At 42.0% G+C, this 16498-nt stretch overlaps 1 protein-coding gene across 2 annotated transcripts; it reads left to right on the plus strand.

The window, feature by feature from the left end:
• The first annotated feature begins 98 nt into the window (after window positions 1-98).
• mthfd1b (methylenetetrahydrofolate dehydrogenase (NADP+ dependent) 1b) lies at window positions 99-14504 on the plus strand. Of its 2 annotated transcripts, XM_056426855.1 has the most exons (28): window positions 99-186; window positions 218-307; window positions 5457-5541; window positions 5780-5839; window positions 5940-5993; window positions 6087-6223; window positions 6391-6491; window positions 6631-6767; window positions 7040-7151; window positions 7257-7384; window positions 7575-7672; window positions 7872-8045; window positions 8241-8377; window positions 8506-8552; window positions 8630-8737; window positions 8816-8890; window positions 8972-9074; window positions 9187-9263; window positions 9451-9591; window positions 9684-9752; window positions 10126-10237; window positions 10317-10456; window positions 10894-10935; window positions 11170-11270; window positions 11413-11590; window positions 11870-11977; window positions 12644-12796; window positions 13739-14504. In XM_056426855.1, the coding sequence occupies exons 2-28, from the start codon at window positions 270-272 to the stop codon at window positions 13826-13828; spliced, it is 2805 nt and encodes a 934-aa protein (XP_056282830.1). In that variant the 5' UTR covers window positions 99-186; window positions 218-269; the 3' UTR covers window positions 13829-14504. The 2 variants fall into 2 exon arrangements, with proteins under 2 accessions (XP_056282830.1, XP_056282832.1); XM_056426857.1 differs by lacking the exons at window positions 99-186; window positions 218-307 and adding an exon at window positions 1974-2015.
• Window positions 14505-16498: the final 1994 nt, after the last annotated feature.

Consider the following 16498-nt stretch of genomic DNA (forward strand, 5'->3'; position numbering starts at 1 on the left):
CAGTAGCCACGCCCTCGGCCGTGTTCTACGTTTGACGCTACTCCTGAAAGTTGATACGCTGGTTGTTCAGCCGTAGCGCTGCATTTGTGAACGGAGCTTGCGTCACCACCGTAGACTCCCTACGCAGTTTGAATAAACTAAAGTTTTGGCAGTCCTCAGCGTGCTCCTCTTCTTGTCGGGAAACGAGTGTGTGCAGGAGACCCCAGAGTGTGAGTAGGAGACCCCAGAGAGTGAGTAGGAGACGCCAGCCTCTAGAACAGGACCAAAAGATGTCAGCTCAAATCATAAGCGGGAAAGAAGTTTCAGCGTAAGTATCAGATTGCATTCAGCCAAATAACCTTAGGCGTAATTAACTTGAAACATGTCTGTTTACTAGCTAACACGTCAGCTAACCTGACGTTAACCAGCCAGCCGAGTTAACAGGAACTTGATAGCTCAAGTTAACGTCACTTGTGTCATTAATAACTTATATCACGTTACGTGACCTTTGCGTTCTGCACGTTTTGCATGCTGATAAAATGATTGTGTCCGCGTGCTGGCAGCTAACCACGACTTCCCAACTTAGTTGGGTTGGTTGTCCATCATGCGGACCACGTGAATGAAGTTAGGTGTGCCAGCAGTTATCTAACTATCTAACTATTAACAGCATTGTTAATCGTTAGATAACCAGGCGATAAAACAGTGGACTCTCACTTTCCAGACGCATGGCATATTTGTTTCCTGGCAGTTATGCAGATATGTTTGAATATGTTTACACTAAATGCACTCACTTGTGACGGTCACATTTCTATTTCTGATCAGTGATGATAAATAATGTTCGATTATTCTACACATGGGAATGAAGGATGGAAAATCCCCCCCAGCATTATGTAAGAAGCTGCGGTGGTGCGATGTGATCTTTGCCCTGTTGGTCCAGTGACCTCAAATACTGCATTTGTAACTGTTTTATTATTTGAGTATAGTCTGCAAATGTGTTTCCGATGTTAGTCCGAAGTTTGCATGAATCCAAATATTGCTTATTACCAAAAGATTGGGAGAACATATTTGCTGGTAGGGCAGGAATCTAGCGACGCTGGCACTCAGTGGTACCGCGTTGCCACCTTCACTCCAGTGGCACTTGCCAGCACTTGCCAGCAGTTGCCAGCAGTTGCTGTGCCAGATGCCAATTACTAGTCAAAAGTGCCACTACTAGTTAAAAAGTGCCACTACAAGTCAAAAGTTAAGCAGACGGAGGGTCGGCCGCAGTGACGAGTCTGCGGCGATTTAGTGACAAAAGCACTGAAGTGCCCGGACAGCTTGAAAAATCACTCGCATGATCACAAAATGGAGGAGCTGCGGTATTAGCTAGATAGATGGATAGCGTAAAATAGCTAGAATACACAGATGGATGGCATTGTATATATATAAAGACACTAATTAATATATATATATATATATATTAATCTAGTGTCTTTATAGGCTATACTGACAATATGCAATATGATAGTACTGTACATTACGCTGTGATAGTATTTAATATTGTTTTGCTACCATTTCCGCCGTAATCTATTACACTTATATACCATGATATTGTAACGTCCTCGGACGTTATGGCACTGATGACAATGGAGCGGGACGTGTTAATCATCCTTTATTGGGCATCCACCAACAGACAGCGTGTTCCTCTCAGCAAGCAGGTCCAGTCAACAACAACGGTTCCGTCAACACGCCTTAACTCCCGTTCCCATGTGGTTAACCCCGCACCCTCTACTCCCGCCAATCATGCAGGCACGCCTCGACCAGCATGCACGGTGCCACACTTTGATTGACAGCCACTTCACCAGAATTAGTTACATAATATACACACGAGTGAAGCGTAGTAGAATATATATATATATATATATATATATATATCCATATATGTTAATCATTTTGACTGGCCCATCTACTCTATCTATCTATGACGCGGCTCCTCATTCTAGCAATCAGGAGGGTTCTTCCATGTGCTGCTTGATGTCGTCCATTCCTGAAATAAAGTGAGAGTATTACAGACATGATAGAATTAATAACACTTCATAACATGTCATGACCCCAACCTAAAGTTTTGTACAAAATAGTTTGTTTTAATTTGAGGTTTATACATTTAGTTTCATGCACTGTCCGTGCATCCAGAGTTGATTTGTGAATATGTACTTGTATCTCTGTAGTTAAACACAACAACAGTCCCAAATCAATATCGTCGCCATTACTGGACCGTCACTCTTATAATATTAATACAAATAATTATAATAATGCTGTAATGATTAGCATTATATTTTAAGCTAAGACAACTCAAATCAACAAATTATCACAACTGTCAACACTTCTTCAGCTCATTAACTCGCTAGAGATCCGTCTGCTGCACTCACGCTAATTGTCTCATTTAATTGACGATAGCTAGCGAACGTTAGCCTAACATACAACATGCGTAGGACAATCAGACACCTGTCTTCCCCCCTCCTGCCAAAGATATAACTTACTCCAATCCTGAGGACAACACTGCTAGATATCTTAACAGGTTTATGATGACTAAACATTAACGTTGCGGCTCATGGGATTAATCTTAATTTACCTCAATGTGTTTCCTGAGGTTGGTGAGTTGTTGAAGGCCAATATCTCCGTAGCTTTCGGTCGGCATAAGAGGCACTTCATCCGGTAGGAAGAAACTTTCACTCCGACAAAAGAAAAGAGTTCGCCCAAATATGGCCACGGACGTTGATCTTGGTCCCCGCGGTTGTTAGAGTAGCTTCCATTGCTGCTCCACATGAAATGAGTCGTATCTGTAGCCGCTCGCTCGCATCCTGGGCATCACTGGGAAGAGAAAACACGCGGCAAGGACCACTGATCCCCAACCTGGTGCTCGGGCTGCGTTCAGGTGCGCTGCGGTGTGTTCCACAACAGTCCCCGATGTTTCTCATGATTATTTTTTTCCGTAGTAACGAGTAACGATACTGTTTCAGGGGAAATGTATCGGAGTAAAAGTACAAGTTTTCATTGCAAAATGTAGTGAAGTAAAAGTAAAAGTAAACAGAAATATAAGTAGTAAAATAAAGTACAGATACCCAAAAAAACTACTTAAGTAAAGTAACGAAGTACTTCTACTTCGTTACTATACACCACTGCTTATTAACAAAAGATTGGGAGAACATATTTGGCAAAAAGGCCAAACCTTTCATTGATTTCGTTGCATGTGATTGTCACAAGACATGGCAGCCTGCGTCCTGTTAACTGCCCCTCACACTACTCATTAAGGTAAATTAAATCTACACATCTGCCTTTTAGAGGGAGGTTTCAAATTAATTTCCCCTGAAGCTTGACAAAAGCTGAAATGCCAATGAATGCTCCAGACAAGTGACCTTTATGGACAGATGTATTGATCAGATTGTCTTTGCCCTTCAGGAAATGTTACTGTAGTGGTTATTTGTCCAATAAATCAAATACAACTATAAATCAAATTGCCACTGATGCACCGTGGGTTTTGTAGTTGACCCAGCCAAAAGAAAGTCGTTCTTTATTTATTCATAAATATTCTCTATTCATTATTGTTAGAATTTATTTACTAAACAAACAAAAAGAACAAACAAAATGTTGACACTGCCTCTCGTGTGCTGGTAAAAAAACATAGGCCACCCCGGTGCATGCTGGTCCTGAAGCTACACACACCTACATACAGGACTGTCTCAGAAAATTAGAATATTGTGATAAAAGTTCTTTATTTTCTGTCATTCTGGATTCATTACAAATCAACTGAAATATTGCAAGCCTTTATTCTTTTACAGCTAAAACTCTAAAATCCTATCTCATAAAATTTGAATATTTAAAAAAAGATTTATAACAGCAAAACAAATCAAACATTTGAAAATGTGTTTCCAGGTGTTTTAATTAGACGATTCAAGTGATTTGTATACTTTTTCATGAAATTCTAATATTTAGAAATAGGATATTTGAGTTTTCTTAAGCTGTAAGCCATAAGGCTTGCAATATTTCAGTTGATTTGTAATGCATGACATTTTAATTGCATTACAGAAAATAAAGAACTTTATCACAATATTCTAATTTTCTGAGACAGTCCTGTATAACCACAGGTGCCCAGTGTTACCCAATCAGTGTGCCAATCCTAAAACTAAATATATTTAAACAACAATCACAACATAATGAACTAAACTAAAACTATCATATGAAAAAAGCTCTTCTAACATATCAATATATATAACCTAAATAGGCAATGATTAAACAATATTACTTTACAATAAAACTAAATACAAATGTATAAATAAATAGCTCCAACAGTCACAACCCGTTATCCTAAAATGTAATCTTTAAAGGAGCTTGGTTTTCACATGGCTGACAATCAAAGCTCAACTGTATGTTTTATTGTCTGAATGTTAATAGGAATATGACCGTAGTTGATCAGTGACTAGGATTTAACATGCTGTTCTTATAATGCGATATGTTATAAAGATTGAAGTCTGGGAATGATGTATATTTTTACTGACAGTCTTTAGTTGATTCGCCTTCTGTTGCGAGTAAATAATAAGCAACATAGTGCAGGTCATATGTATTGTAATGTACCTAAATATCAAAGTTTCAACAGTAGGTCAATGTTTTATATTATATGCATTATGGTGATTGAATCATTTTCCTTCTCAAGATGGCATTGCCTTTTTCTAATGCTTGGTCTTTAAATTGTGGCTTCAAGATATTGAGATAACTCAGTGTTTTAGGTTAATAAAGCTATCATAGTACACAAAGGATATTTGAACAACATTTTTGGAATATAAAATACTCACAGCTTGTGTAAGGCAGCCACAATCAATCGTAATCACATGGTTTATTTCGACATCACTGCCAATGGAGCCGTTTCAATATAAAGTCCATGTTGTCGGTCAGAGTTGAAAACACAATCATCAGTCTCTCTTAAGAGCTTTTTGAGGAACACAGTGGATAAGATCGATGAAGCCGATTTTGTTCTTTGATTTATTGTTAGTAGAACACAGAGTAAATGCAGCCAGGCTTGAGCTTTGTGTAGACGGGCACGTTGGTCTTAGAATAGATTTAAATTGCAGAGTTAAAGTCCAGTGACTTTGTCTCACCCGTCTTGTCTGGTCTTTAAATCTGAGTTGACTAAACTACGTGAGTATGTTTTGAGGGGACAGATAAAACCCCAAACCATTGAAAAAGATAAAGCAGAGATACGATTCTCATTCTCTTGAACTCCCTCTCTGATGACTTGACTTTGCATGTCCAGTGGAGCTGAGCAGCAGGGTAATGGTGGATGTCATGCATGTGGCTCTGTAACCGTTGAGCAGCAGTGGGAGGGGTCGGATCTGTGGCTTGTGTACCACACCATCCTTTCCCTTTTATAGTGGTACTCATCTCACTGCATAGAGATTTGTCTAAATACAGCTCTGTTTTATTTGGTTGTCTCGTGTTCTTAGGGAGGTGAGGGAGCGCCTAAAGAAGGACGTGGAGCAGATGAAGCTTCAGGACCCAAACTTCAGACCCGGTCTCGTGGTTTTACAGGTAAGTGTGAGATTGGAACTAGCATGTGTCTGGACATTTTTGGATTTTTTTGGGATGCTTTGCTGGCTAATGTTGCCATGTTGTTTCTTGTGGCCTTCAGGTAAGGAGTTTGGTCACATGTGTGCCCCAAAAATATGTTCCACTAAAGTCCCCTTTTTGTAGATCTGTATGTGTCTGTAAGGCAGAAGGCTCATTCCCTCATACTGGCACGCAAAGTGACGCCATGTGTCTTTTGCAGGTTGGAGACCGTGATGATTCAAATCTGTACATCAGCATGAAGTTGAAGGCAGCAGCAGAGGTACAAATATTTTTTTGTTCACAGACCGTTTAAACATCCCACTTCTGTGCAGGGATTGTGATCCTAACTTCCGGTTCAATCTCTTTTTCTGCGTGCACAGATTGGAATAAATGCCACACATATGAGACTTCCCAAGACTGCAACGGAGGAGGAGGTGAGGATGGACACAAAGTGTTTATCGCGTGTGTGCATACCTGTATGAAACAAACGAGCCGTAGCTGAGAGTGTAAATGCCGTCTGTCCGCAGGTTCTTCACAGCATCACAGAGGTCAATGAGAACTCGTCTTTCCACGGCCTCATCGTGCAGCTGCCCTTGGACTCCATCCATAAGATCGACACAGAGAAGGTCATCAACGCCGTGGCCCCGGAGAAGGATGTAGACGGGTGGGTACAGACGTAAATCTAAAGATCATTTCTTAAGGTTTGCTTTATTTGTGTTCCTTTGCTTTCTTTGAGTCTGGTTAAAATAATATCTTGCATAATTTTAATTGTTTAACGGCTTTAAATGGAGATGTTCCATATATTGTATGTTCATTCTGATCATTTTGTAGACTGACCAGCATCAATGCAGGGAAGCTGTCTCGTGGGGACCTGCGTGACTGCTTCATCCCGTGCACACCAAGCGGCTGCATGGAGTTGATCAGACAAACCGGTAAACGCAACCACAAACCGCCCTAAAACATCTGTTGCCAAGTATAAAACAAAGCAAAGAAACGTCTGTACTGTGATAATATACGACAAAGAATTTGATGAGGACAGACTTAATCGACGGATGGACCTCTTCCCCGCAGGTGTGTCTGTGGCAGGGAAGAGAGCGGTCGTGATTGGTCGTAGTAAGATTGTGGGCGCGCCGATGCACGACCTGCTGCTGTGGAACAACGCCACCGTCACCACCTGCCACTCTAAAACCGCGGATCTCCCCGGAGAGGTAGTAACGGCTCCACCCCACCAAGCAATGCGGCCTTGTATTCCCACCAGCCGTTATGTGGCCTCACACTGATGGAGGCGGAGCTTACAATGTGACCGCTGATGTTTTATTGTGTGACTGAAACTCCGTAAACAATCAGCTGGTTGGCGATCTCTGCTGCTACCGTGTGATATAAACAATATCTCCGTGTCTTGCTAGATTTGGACATTTTTTAATGAACTATTCTCGTGTTCATGACACGCTCACGAGTATCCGTCTCTGTTTCTGTCCAGGTGAGCCGAGCAGACATCCTGGTTGTTGGCATCGGGAAGGCAGAGATGGTGAAAGGAGAGTGGATCAAGAAGGGAGCTGTTGTCATCGACTGTGGCATCAACCACATTCCAGGTGCGTCTTCCTGGGGCGTTTCAGTCCGCTTTATTTATGGCAACTCCGGAGGTAATTAGTTAAGCGCAGTCAGAGGTTATTGTGTCGTATTGCTCTGTCTTTCAGATGAGACTAAAGCGAGTGGCAAGCGGGTGGTGGGTGACGTCCACTACGCCTCAGCCAAGGAGCAGGCCGGCTTCATCACCCCTGTGCCCGGTGGTGTGGGACCCATGACTGTGGCCATGCTGATGTCGGTAAGGTCGATCTGCAGAGTGAATCCTGAACTCGACTCTCTTTTTGGCATCAATTACCATTATTTATTTTGTCCATTGATCGCATACTTATTACGTGAGAATATGGTATATATCGGGTTGAAGAATTGCTATTTTTGTCCAGATTAATTCTCATGTAACCTAGAAGTTAAACAAGTCTCTTTGTGTGTAGAACACGGTGTTGAGTGCAAAACGTTTCCTGGAGAGCCACCAGCCAGGGAAGTGGAGCATCTCTTACACCAAACTCGACCTCCAGAAACCCGTGCCCAGGTTCGTCTCCTCAGCTCCCACGTCTCTCCGCCACGTGCTATGCTAACATGTCACTGAAGGATTTGGTCATTTTAATAATCCACATGCGAGCAGAGCTGGTTTAATTCCTCCCCTCATGGTTGAACTCTCAGTCCTTGCTGTTTTCTCCTTTGCTCAGATGAAAGAGTGATTAGTGATTTTTTCTTTAATGCTCCAACAGCGACATTGTGATTTCTCGCTCCTGCGTGCCGAAGCCCATCGACCGTCTAGCAAGAGAGGTGGGCCTGCTGTCTGACGAGGTGGAGCTCTATGGAAAAACTAAGGCCAAGGTCCAGCTGAAAATTATCAAACGTCTGGAGGCCCAGCCAGACGGCAAATATGTGGTGGTCACTGGGTAAGCAGTCAGCCCTCATCTTCCCTACTTCACTGTACTGTTTGTTTCCCACATTTAAAAAAAATCGGAACTCCTACCTTTTCTGTTTATACACCTGATTAGTTCCTACCTCATCATGCGATGCAGCAACACTTATACATTGTACATTTGCTGATGAAGTATGTTCCAGGCTGATGGGATGTTTTCTGTCTGCAGCATTACACCCACCCCCTTGGGTGAAGGAAAGAGCACCACCACCATCGGCCTGGTCCAGGCCCTAGGAGCCCACATGAAGCTCAATGTGTTTGCTTGTGTCAGACAGCCTTCACAGGGTCCCACCTTTGGCATTAAAGGTGAGCGTTGGAAAAATGTCAGTTAGTGAGAAGTTGCACAGGGTTGCAACTTGCAAGCTGTCCTGAGTCCTATATATATATATGTGTGTGTATATCTATATCTCTGTAGTTTTGTGTTCTGCCTCCAGGTGGTGCTGCAGGAGGTGGATATTCTCAAGTCATTCCAATGGAAGAGGTACAACACTGCTGTGTCAAGTTGGAAACCGGGTTGCTAAACATACCTTATTAATTCATGAGTCTGTTCCTTTTTAGTTCAACCTCCATCTCACCGGGGACATCCACGCCATCACGGCTGCCAACAACTTGGTGGCTGCTGCCGTCGATGCTCGCATCTTCCACGAGTCTACACAATCTGACAAAGTGGGTACTGCAAATTAGTCAGTGCGTTATTTCACAAAAGAAACCGTGACGATCATCTTTCTCTCTATGCTTCCTCAGGCTCTGTTTAGCCGCTTGGTCCCGCTCAGTGGAGGACAGAGGACGTTCTCCCCCATCCAGATCAACCGACTGAAAGTTAGTGACCGTGTCACAGACCTGTAGGTCTCAACTCGCAGTCCAGATCTAATTACATTCAAGTGTTCTGTATTTGTTTAGAAACTGGGCATCGAAAAGACTGATCCCTCCACTCTGACTGAAGAGGAGATCACCCGCTTTGCCCGCCTGGACATGGACCCGAGTTCTGTCACCTGGCAAAGAGGTGTGAACACCTGAGACGTCTCTCTTCACCCTCATGACTCCTGTGTTGTCTGCCTCTTCTGATTCTGCTGTCGTCAGTGATTGTGAGTCCACTGATCTCTGTGTCACTTCAGTGTTGGACACCAATGATCGATTCCTGAGGAAGATCACGATCGGCCAGTCGCCAACTGAAAAGGGCTACGCGAGAGAGGTAAAGAGACTGTGTGTAATACACACGTAACTATTTAGTAATGTATATTTAATAACGGAAATAAGGTTCAATTATACGAGATGTTTAAAAAGATTTCTGTGCTTTGATCTTCTTGCGAACTGAAAGTTCCTTCTCCGAGTCCAGTTTGCTGCATTGCTGTTGATAATACGGAGTCTCTGTCCTCCAGGCCCAGTTTGACATCACGGTGGCCAGTGAAATCATGGCGGTGCTCGCCCTCACCAGCAGCCTGGCGGACATGCGGCAGCGTCTGGCCAAGATGGTGGTGGCCACCAGCCGCGGCGGAGAGCCCATCACCACCGAGGACCTGGTCAGTGGTCTGGACGCTCTGCCACGACGGGACCTTCTCCACAAGTATTGTGCAATCAAGGTTCCTATGATGTAATGCTCCTCTCTCTGTAGGGTGTGAGCGGTGCTCTAGCTGTGCTAATGAGAGATGCCATCAAGCCAAACCTGATGCAGACCTTGGAGGTGGGTGGACGCCACATATAACCTATAATCAGAATCAGAATCAGAATCAGCTTTATACATGTAAGGTTTTTGCATACATGGGTTTTTGAGTTTACACTTTTTCTTCGTACTTATACACACACAATATAATATATATATATATATAAATATATAAAGACAGTAGTCAAAAAGTGCAGATAGTGCAGATGGAAGAGTCTGATTAATTGTTCATCATGGTGACGGCCAGTGGAAAGAAGCTATTTCTGTGTCTGGTGGTTTTGGCGTACAGTGCTCTGCCGCCGCCCCTGCACAGGAGTTCTACTAATATAGTTCTACTGAAAAGAACTCCACAAGCCAGAAAAGAGTTGTTTGCGTTTTGTGTCTGAATCCACAGGGAACGCCTGTGTTTGTCCACGCCGGCCCGTTTGCCAACATCGCCCATGGCAACTCCTCCATCCTGGCTGATATAATGGCTTTGAAACTGGTTGGACCCGAGGGCTTTGTGGGTAAGTGGCAGTCTTAACGACTATGATTCTTACTTGCTGTTCTCTTTTTCTCACAACCCCTGTCCATTGTGCCCAACAGTGACGGAGGCTGGCTTTGGTGCTGACATTGGCATGGAGAAGTTCTTCAACATCAAGTGTCGCTACTCGGGCTTGAGGCCCCACGTGGTGGTGCTGGTGGCGACTGTTCGAGCCCTGAAGATGCACGGAGGAGGACCAAAGGTGAGTTTGCTTGAGCTTTCCTCTGAGTCCTAATATCAAGATAATTACTTTGTTTTTTTTATTTTCAGATCAAATAAAACAAACACTTGAGCGTTTACATTTCATGAAGTTTGCATCATCCACACAGTCGCAATGAATACTTTCCTCTGGACAATAATTTTCTGCTGAATGGACTCCACAAACTCATATTGCCACTTCTTTATTTAGCTTCCTAATAATCCTGAAGCAAACTATTCAAATCGTCTCTGCTTGTAGGGCTCTTACAATATAGGTCTTTTCGTATCTCGATAATGATATACATTTATATTTATGTAGCATTGTTTTCTGGTCATTCAATTAATATATAAATCAACATATTGAATGATCGTCTGACCCTTTTGGATGAGCGCTTTAGAATATTTGAATGAATTAAACATTTGACTATTCTTTTTGTCCAGGTCACTGCTGGGATGACCCTGCCAGAGGAATACACAGAGGAGGTAAAGCACAACTGCAAACTTGATTTAAAATGCAGGTTTTCTGTCTAAACTTTTCAACATTGTGTATCTAAGTTTATAGAGACAAGTCTGCTGACGCTGTCAATAGTGTGTTAAAGGATCGAGTACACACAATACAAGCCTCTACACAAAACATTTAAGTGCACTGGGTATTGCTGCTCTTTCCTAACTCCTCAAAGCTTATTTAAAAGTGTGTTCACTCGTATCCTCATGTAGAACCTTGAGCTGCTGGAAAAGGGCTGCTGCAACATGACGAAGCAGATCGAGAATGCACAGCACTTCGGCGTGCCCGTGGTCGTGGCCGTTAATGCTTTCAAGTAAGTGATGGAGGACGACGCAGCAGTGGACTCGAAGGATCTAAATAATGACACAGATGTGTCGTGTCATTTACTGACTTGTCGTTAATCTGTTTCCCTGCCGTATGTCTAATGACGCGTGTTGTTCTGACCCGCCCTGCAGGACAGACACTGAGGCCGAGCTGGACCTGGTCTGCAGCATGGCCAAAGCCGCCAGGGCCTTCGACGCCGTGCGCTGCTCCCACTGGGCCGAAGGAGGAGCCGGTGCGTTGGCCCTGGGTCAGGCTGTCCAGAGGGCCTCCGAGGCCCCCAGCAAATTCAAGTTCCTCTATGATTTGGAGGTATGGGCCAATGCGTTTCAGAATTTGCCAGAAAACGCGCCTGTTATTATATTTAATTTGTCCATAAATGGGATTAAAAATGTCGATGACTAGATTAAAATGTTCTCATTCACTAAAATGTTTGCACATGCATCCAGTAGCATGATAAAATAAAAGTACAACATCATGTTTATTTGGGCCGTTCACTCAAATCAAACACTTAAAAATTAGCACATTTTGTTTGGTTGGCATTAGTGGGCCAACATACCCATTTTATTCCTATTTATAATTCCTCTCCAGCTCCCTATTGCTGATAAGATTCGAATAATCGCCCAGAAGATCTATGGAGCGGATGACATTGAGCTGCTCCCAGAGGCTCAACACAAGGTGGAGCTCTACACCAAACAGGTCAGTTTCAGGCCTGTATGTTTTTTGGGCAGCTGCTCTCGTGGAGATCCTTATAACTGGATGAAGAATGATTTTGTTATCTATTATCTTTTTTGTGTTCTCATATCTTTTTTTTTTGTATACTTCATTTGCCAGAGCTCTCATAAACTTTGACCTGCAAGTAGACTCATTATCAGTTTCCCACAATAACTGAAAGTCAGACGGCTGACTTCTCTGGGGAGACGGAGATAAGTTTGTAACCTGCTTCAAGATAGATACATGCACAGAAATACAACACACACATTGTTTAAATTTGATATTCTTTGAGATCAGACAACGTTGCACGTTTCTGTTTGTCAAACCATGTGAGGACGTGGTTGTTCTCCCTCATGCCAGCTAGGTCCAATTAGATTGCGGATCCTGAATGGAGTCAGAATGTTATGAAAGTGAAACTTATGGTATCCTTGTGTAAAAAAAAAAAGAGACTGTTTTTCCCTGTGTTTGGGGTCAGAGTTCCACAACGGCCCTCTCACCTGCTCTTGCAATTGCAGCGCCGATACTTTAACCAGAAGAATAACTCCTCTTGAATTTAGATGCACCACCGGGCTACCAATCTACGCTTTTCATTTGATTAAGCCTTTTGTAAACCATCCGATGCATTTTCTGTCATCCTTCTTCTCTCCTCAGGGTTTCAGCAAGCTGCCCATCTGCATGGCGAAGACTCACCTGTCGCTGTCTCACGAGGCAGACAAGAAGGGTGTCCCCACAGGGTTCATCGTGCCAATCCGAGACATTCGTGCCAGTGTGGGCTCCGGCTTTTTGTTCCCGCTGGTCGGCACGGTAAGCCTGTACACAATGCTTTTTCTTTCGACCAGCTTTGCCGCATATTTACGCCTGGGAGTGACTCTTCACTGCATCAATGTAACTTGAATTTCTACATTCCTCTGTTTGATAAGTACAAAGCGTGAATGGTAGCACTCAACTGTCTTAATATTTATGTTCCTATGATGCATCACACCCTGTCTGCTTAACACACTGCTGTAGTCAGTCTGTGCAAACAATATGCCACTGAAAGTAAATGGCTGAATCCAAAGAAGTTCATTTAAAAGTAATTTAGATAACAAAGTAAAATGCCGTTTGATTGTTTTTTACAAAAATTACTAATACAGTTAATCTGTTTTGAAAATTGTTGCTGATTATCTGTCAATCAACAACAAAGATTAAGCAATCTTAATCTTATTGGCCAGGCAGAAACCTTCAGTTCTGAAGATTGAATCCAAAGCCGAAGCTTAAAACTTCTCTGGTTACACCAAGAAGTCAGATTGTATAGAAGTCTATGAGAAAATTAATTTACTTCTCACTTTATTTATTTCCTCAGTTAACATTGTAAACATGAGTTTGTGGTCTCGATCGCTAGTTTAACATTTTCTTCCAGAGAGCATGATCATTTATTCAATCGTTAGCTAAAAATAGACAAAGTAGGGTGTGTTTACAACTTAACCCTCTCACTGTGTTTTCAATGTGAACGTTATAACTTATTTGGTCGCCTTGCAAAGCCGACAGACAAGAGACGGTATATTACTCATTTTAAATATACCAATAATTAAATAAGTCTCCATATCATCACAAGAAACTAATTGTGTGTCTGTGCAGAAGTTTTTGTGCCTGTTTATTTAATATTATTTAAAGGCTATATTATTTGGGTCTTAAGATATGATTGATTGATTTGATAGATTAACAGTGTCCATCATAAAAACAGTTTTCTCTTGCTCTCCCTCCTAGATGCCCACGATCCCTGGTCTGCCCACCAGGCCGTGTTTCTATGACATTGACCTGGACCCTGAGACTGAGCAGGTCAACGGACTCTTCTGAGGAAGCGAGTAAAGACGTGCAGCTTTCATTCTCAAACCCGAGTGGGCAGGTACGGATGATAACTGTTGTTATCTAGCCCTTGTTGTTTGGGTTTCAACCCCACTGAGCCTTTATGAAATGTGATGCACTATTAACTGGAAGCCATGAGCTCGTATGCTGGAGCTGTTTTTGTTAATTGCTTTTCTCTCAGACGCTGACATTTGTAAATAATGAATTTGCTTTGCCCATGAGGCTGCTGATGGTGAAATCAAACGTAATTTATCTCAGAACAGTTCATCCCCCCGAGGTTCCCAGACTGTAATAGACTTAATGTAAGGGAGAATAACCATTGACAGTTTATTGCTCACTGCACCTTAATCACAATAATAATCCCCTTTAAGAATCTCAAGCGTCAAATCGGAACTACTCGTGTATATTTTGTGTACACTACACAGCTGTCTAACAATTGTGTTTCCTTGGGGAGATATCAACTACTGAACATAAAAATGATGCTTCCTCAATGTTTTTTATACATACTTTTTTAAACATTCTTGTCAGATGTCTTATTTCGCCTGTCCTGTATTCGAATAGAAATGTTTCCAACATTGCTGGAGAAACCATGACTTTGTATACGAGTGGTTTCAACTTTTAAAGTAAATAAAATAAAGTGTCCTTGATGGAAAGCCCTCAACCAACATTTGAGATGTCTTGTGTTTTTAAACTGTTAATCAAATATAATTAGTTGTGGCTCAACACTCCCTCACTTTCTTACCTTTCACTGCAATCAATATGAGTTGAATTATTCCCTCACACCATCAGGATTATGAACTATGTCCAGAGCATCTGTCTGAGTGTGTACACATTTTTTTATTATATTTTCTGCCTCCAAATACCTGAGATAAATGACTGTTACGGAGCAATTTAACATGCCATATATTCCCTTCAGAGTAAATATTTTAAATGATGGGTGGAATCAAAATGTAAAACTTGCATATTTAGACATATTTCCTGAACGCTGGTCAGTAAACTTTTTGAAAACCTGGTCTGTTTTATAGTAACATATTGTACGTGCTATCAGAAAGGTCTCATCAGCATTTTAAACAAAGAAGTGACTCGGTGCTATGAAACAATACCAGATGGTGTATGAGTGTGTAAAAACTGCTCAATTAAATTTCTTTTTTTGGTGGGTAGTGTGAAGCAGGGAAACATTTGAGGAGCAATGATTTTCCTCAATGAACGACGTAAGTGACGGTTGGTTAGGACGATGCTCAGCTCAAAGCCATCTTGAGACTTCTGTGGGCCTGAACACCACAGAAGTACTTCAACAATTCAACAATGCAGAACATAAGGTAAACTGTGTCAAACCAATGGCAAACTAAATAACAGCGAGCACTGAGACAGATGTTGCTGTTGTGGCTGTTGGTAATTATGTAACATGATGTTATGTTGGTACAGTCTCATCAAAAAGCAGCAACAGTGTTCACACTGCAGGCTTTGTGGTTGCAATAAAACCTGCACTGAAACAGTGAAAAGATTAACTTCTGGGTGCCGACGCTTGAGCAACTTCTAATGGAGAGAAAGCGTTTGTTTGTGGATATAAAAATGTAACGGTAGTTTAAGAAATAATTAGTGATCTTAAAGTGCTGGTAGGTCGATCTTATTACATGTGGAAGATACCAAGACTTTGAGGGGTTGTATTTTGCACACCAATTCTTCTTTTCTATTTTTTAAACTTTGGTTTATTTGATAAGTGACACATTAATAAATACATTTCTGTAAATGTGCCAGTTAGCCAAGAGGCTATTTTTTCCATCTGTAGTCCCGGGAGGCAGATGTCACAAAACAAACCAACAAACACAAAAGATTACATATAAAAGGTTTATACAATATGCATGCCTTACAATGGGTGCACAAACTATAAATAGAGAACATATTAATATATATGTACATCAGGAGACTCTTAGACATTGTGAAATACTATGACATCATACTACTCTCAACTGACTCTTGACGTAAAGAGAATAAGAACGCTTTTCCAAAATGAGAATAAAACAGAAACTTTAATCTTAAGTGTGTCCTATTAGGCTATACTTAATCCAGGCTAGAATTGTGTGTCTACTGGCACCGACCTCATGGCAATATCTATCAACACTTTATGAAGTCTTTAATCTCCTGGTTAAACTGGTTGTTAAACTTGAACAAAACTTGTTCAGAGGACTATAAGACCGTTTTGTTCTTCCAATATAAATACTTATGAAGTGTATGGTGGTTTATGATGACTTTAAATCTTGTTTATAACATTTAAAATAATATTCTACGAATTTTCTAAATATTATTTGAGAGTATTTACGTTTCACTGAACTTTATTCTATCAGTATATCTTCGGTTGCAGCTACATACGAGTAAGTTAATGCTATTTTGTTCTGCACGTAACAGTTTGCCACACAATGTTTGTCATGGCTGTAATACGCAAAACCACATCATCAGATTTCTCCGTCAAAGAATGCTGCGGCCTATCGGCACATGGCGGTGGTCACACCTGCAGCCCATCAGGTAATTAGAGGAGCACAGGGAAGCAGCAGGGACGACGAGGCTCTCCGCAACTTCAGGAGGAGCCGCATCGGACAGGAGGAGTAACCGAGCCCACACTGGACCAAGGAACCGGCTCACACCGGGCTTGAGACCGGGAGG

The sequence above is a fragment of the Pseudoliparis swirei genome, chromosome 11 (genome assembly GCF_029220125.1).
Source record: "Pseudoliparis swirei isolate HS2019 ecotype Mariana Trench chromosome 11, NWPU_hadal_v1, whole genome shotgun sequence".
Taxonomy (NCBI): domain Eukaryota; kingdom Metazoa; phylum Chordata; class Actinopteri; order Perciformes; family Liparidae; genus Pseudoliparis; species Pseudoliparis swirei.

Coding starts and splice junctions, on each gene's coding strand:
- mthfd1b (XM_056426855.1), top strand. CDS start 270: ATGTCAGCTCAAATCATAAGCGGGAAAGAAGTTTCAGC. Junction 7,385..7,574: donor CTGTGGCCATGCTGATGTCG/GTAAGGTCGATC, acceptor CTTTGTGTGTAG/AACACGGTGTTGAGTGCAAA. Junction 9,075..9,186: donor TTCTGTCACCTGGCAAAGAG/GTGTGAACACCT, acceptor GTGTCACTTCAG/TGTTGGACACCAATGATCGA.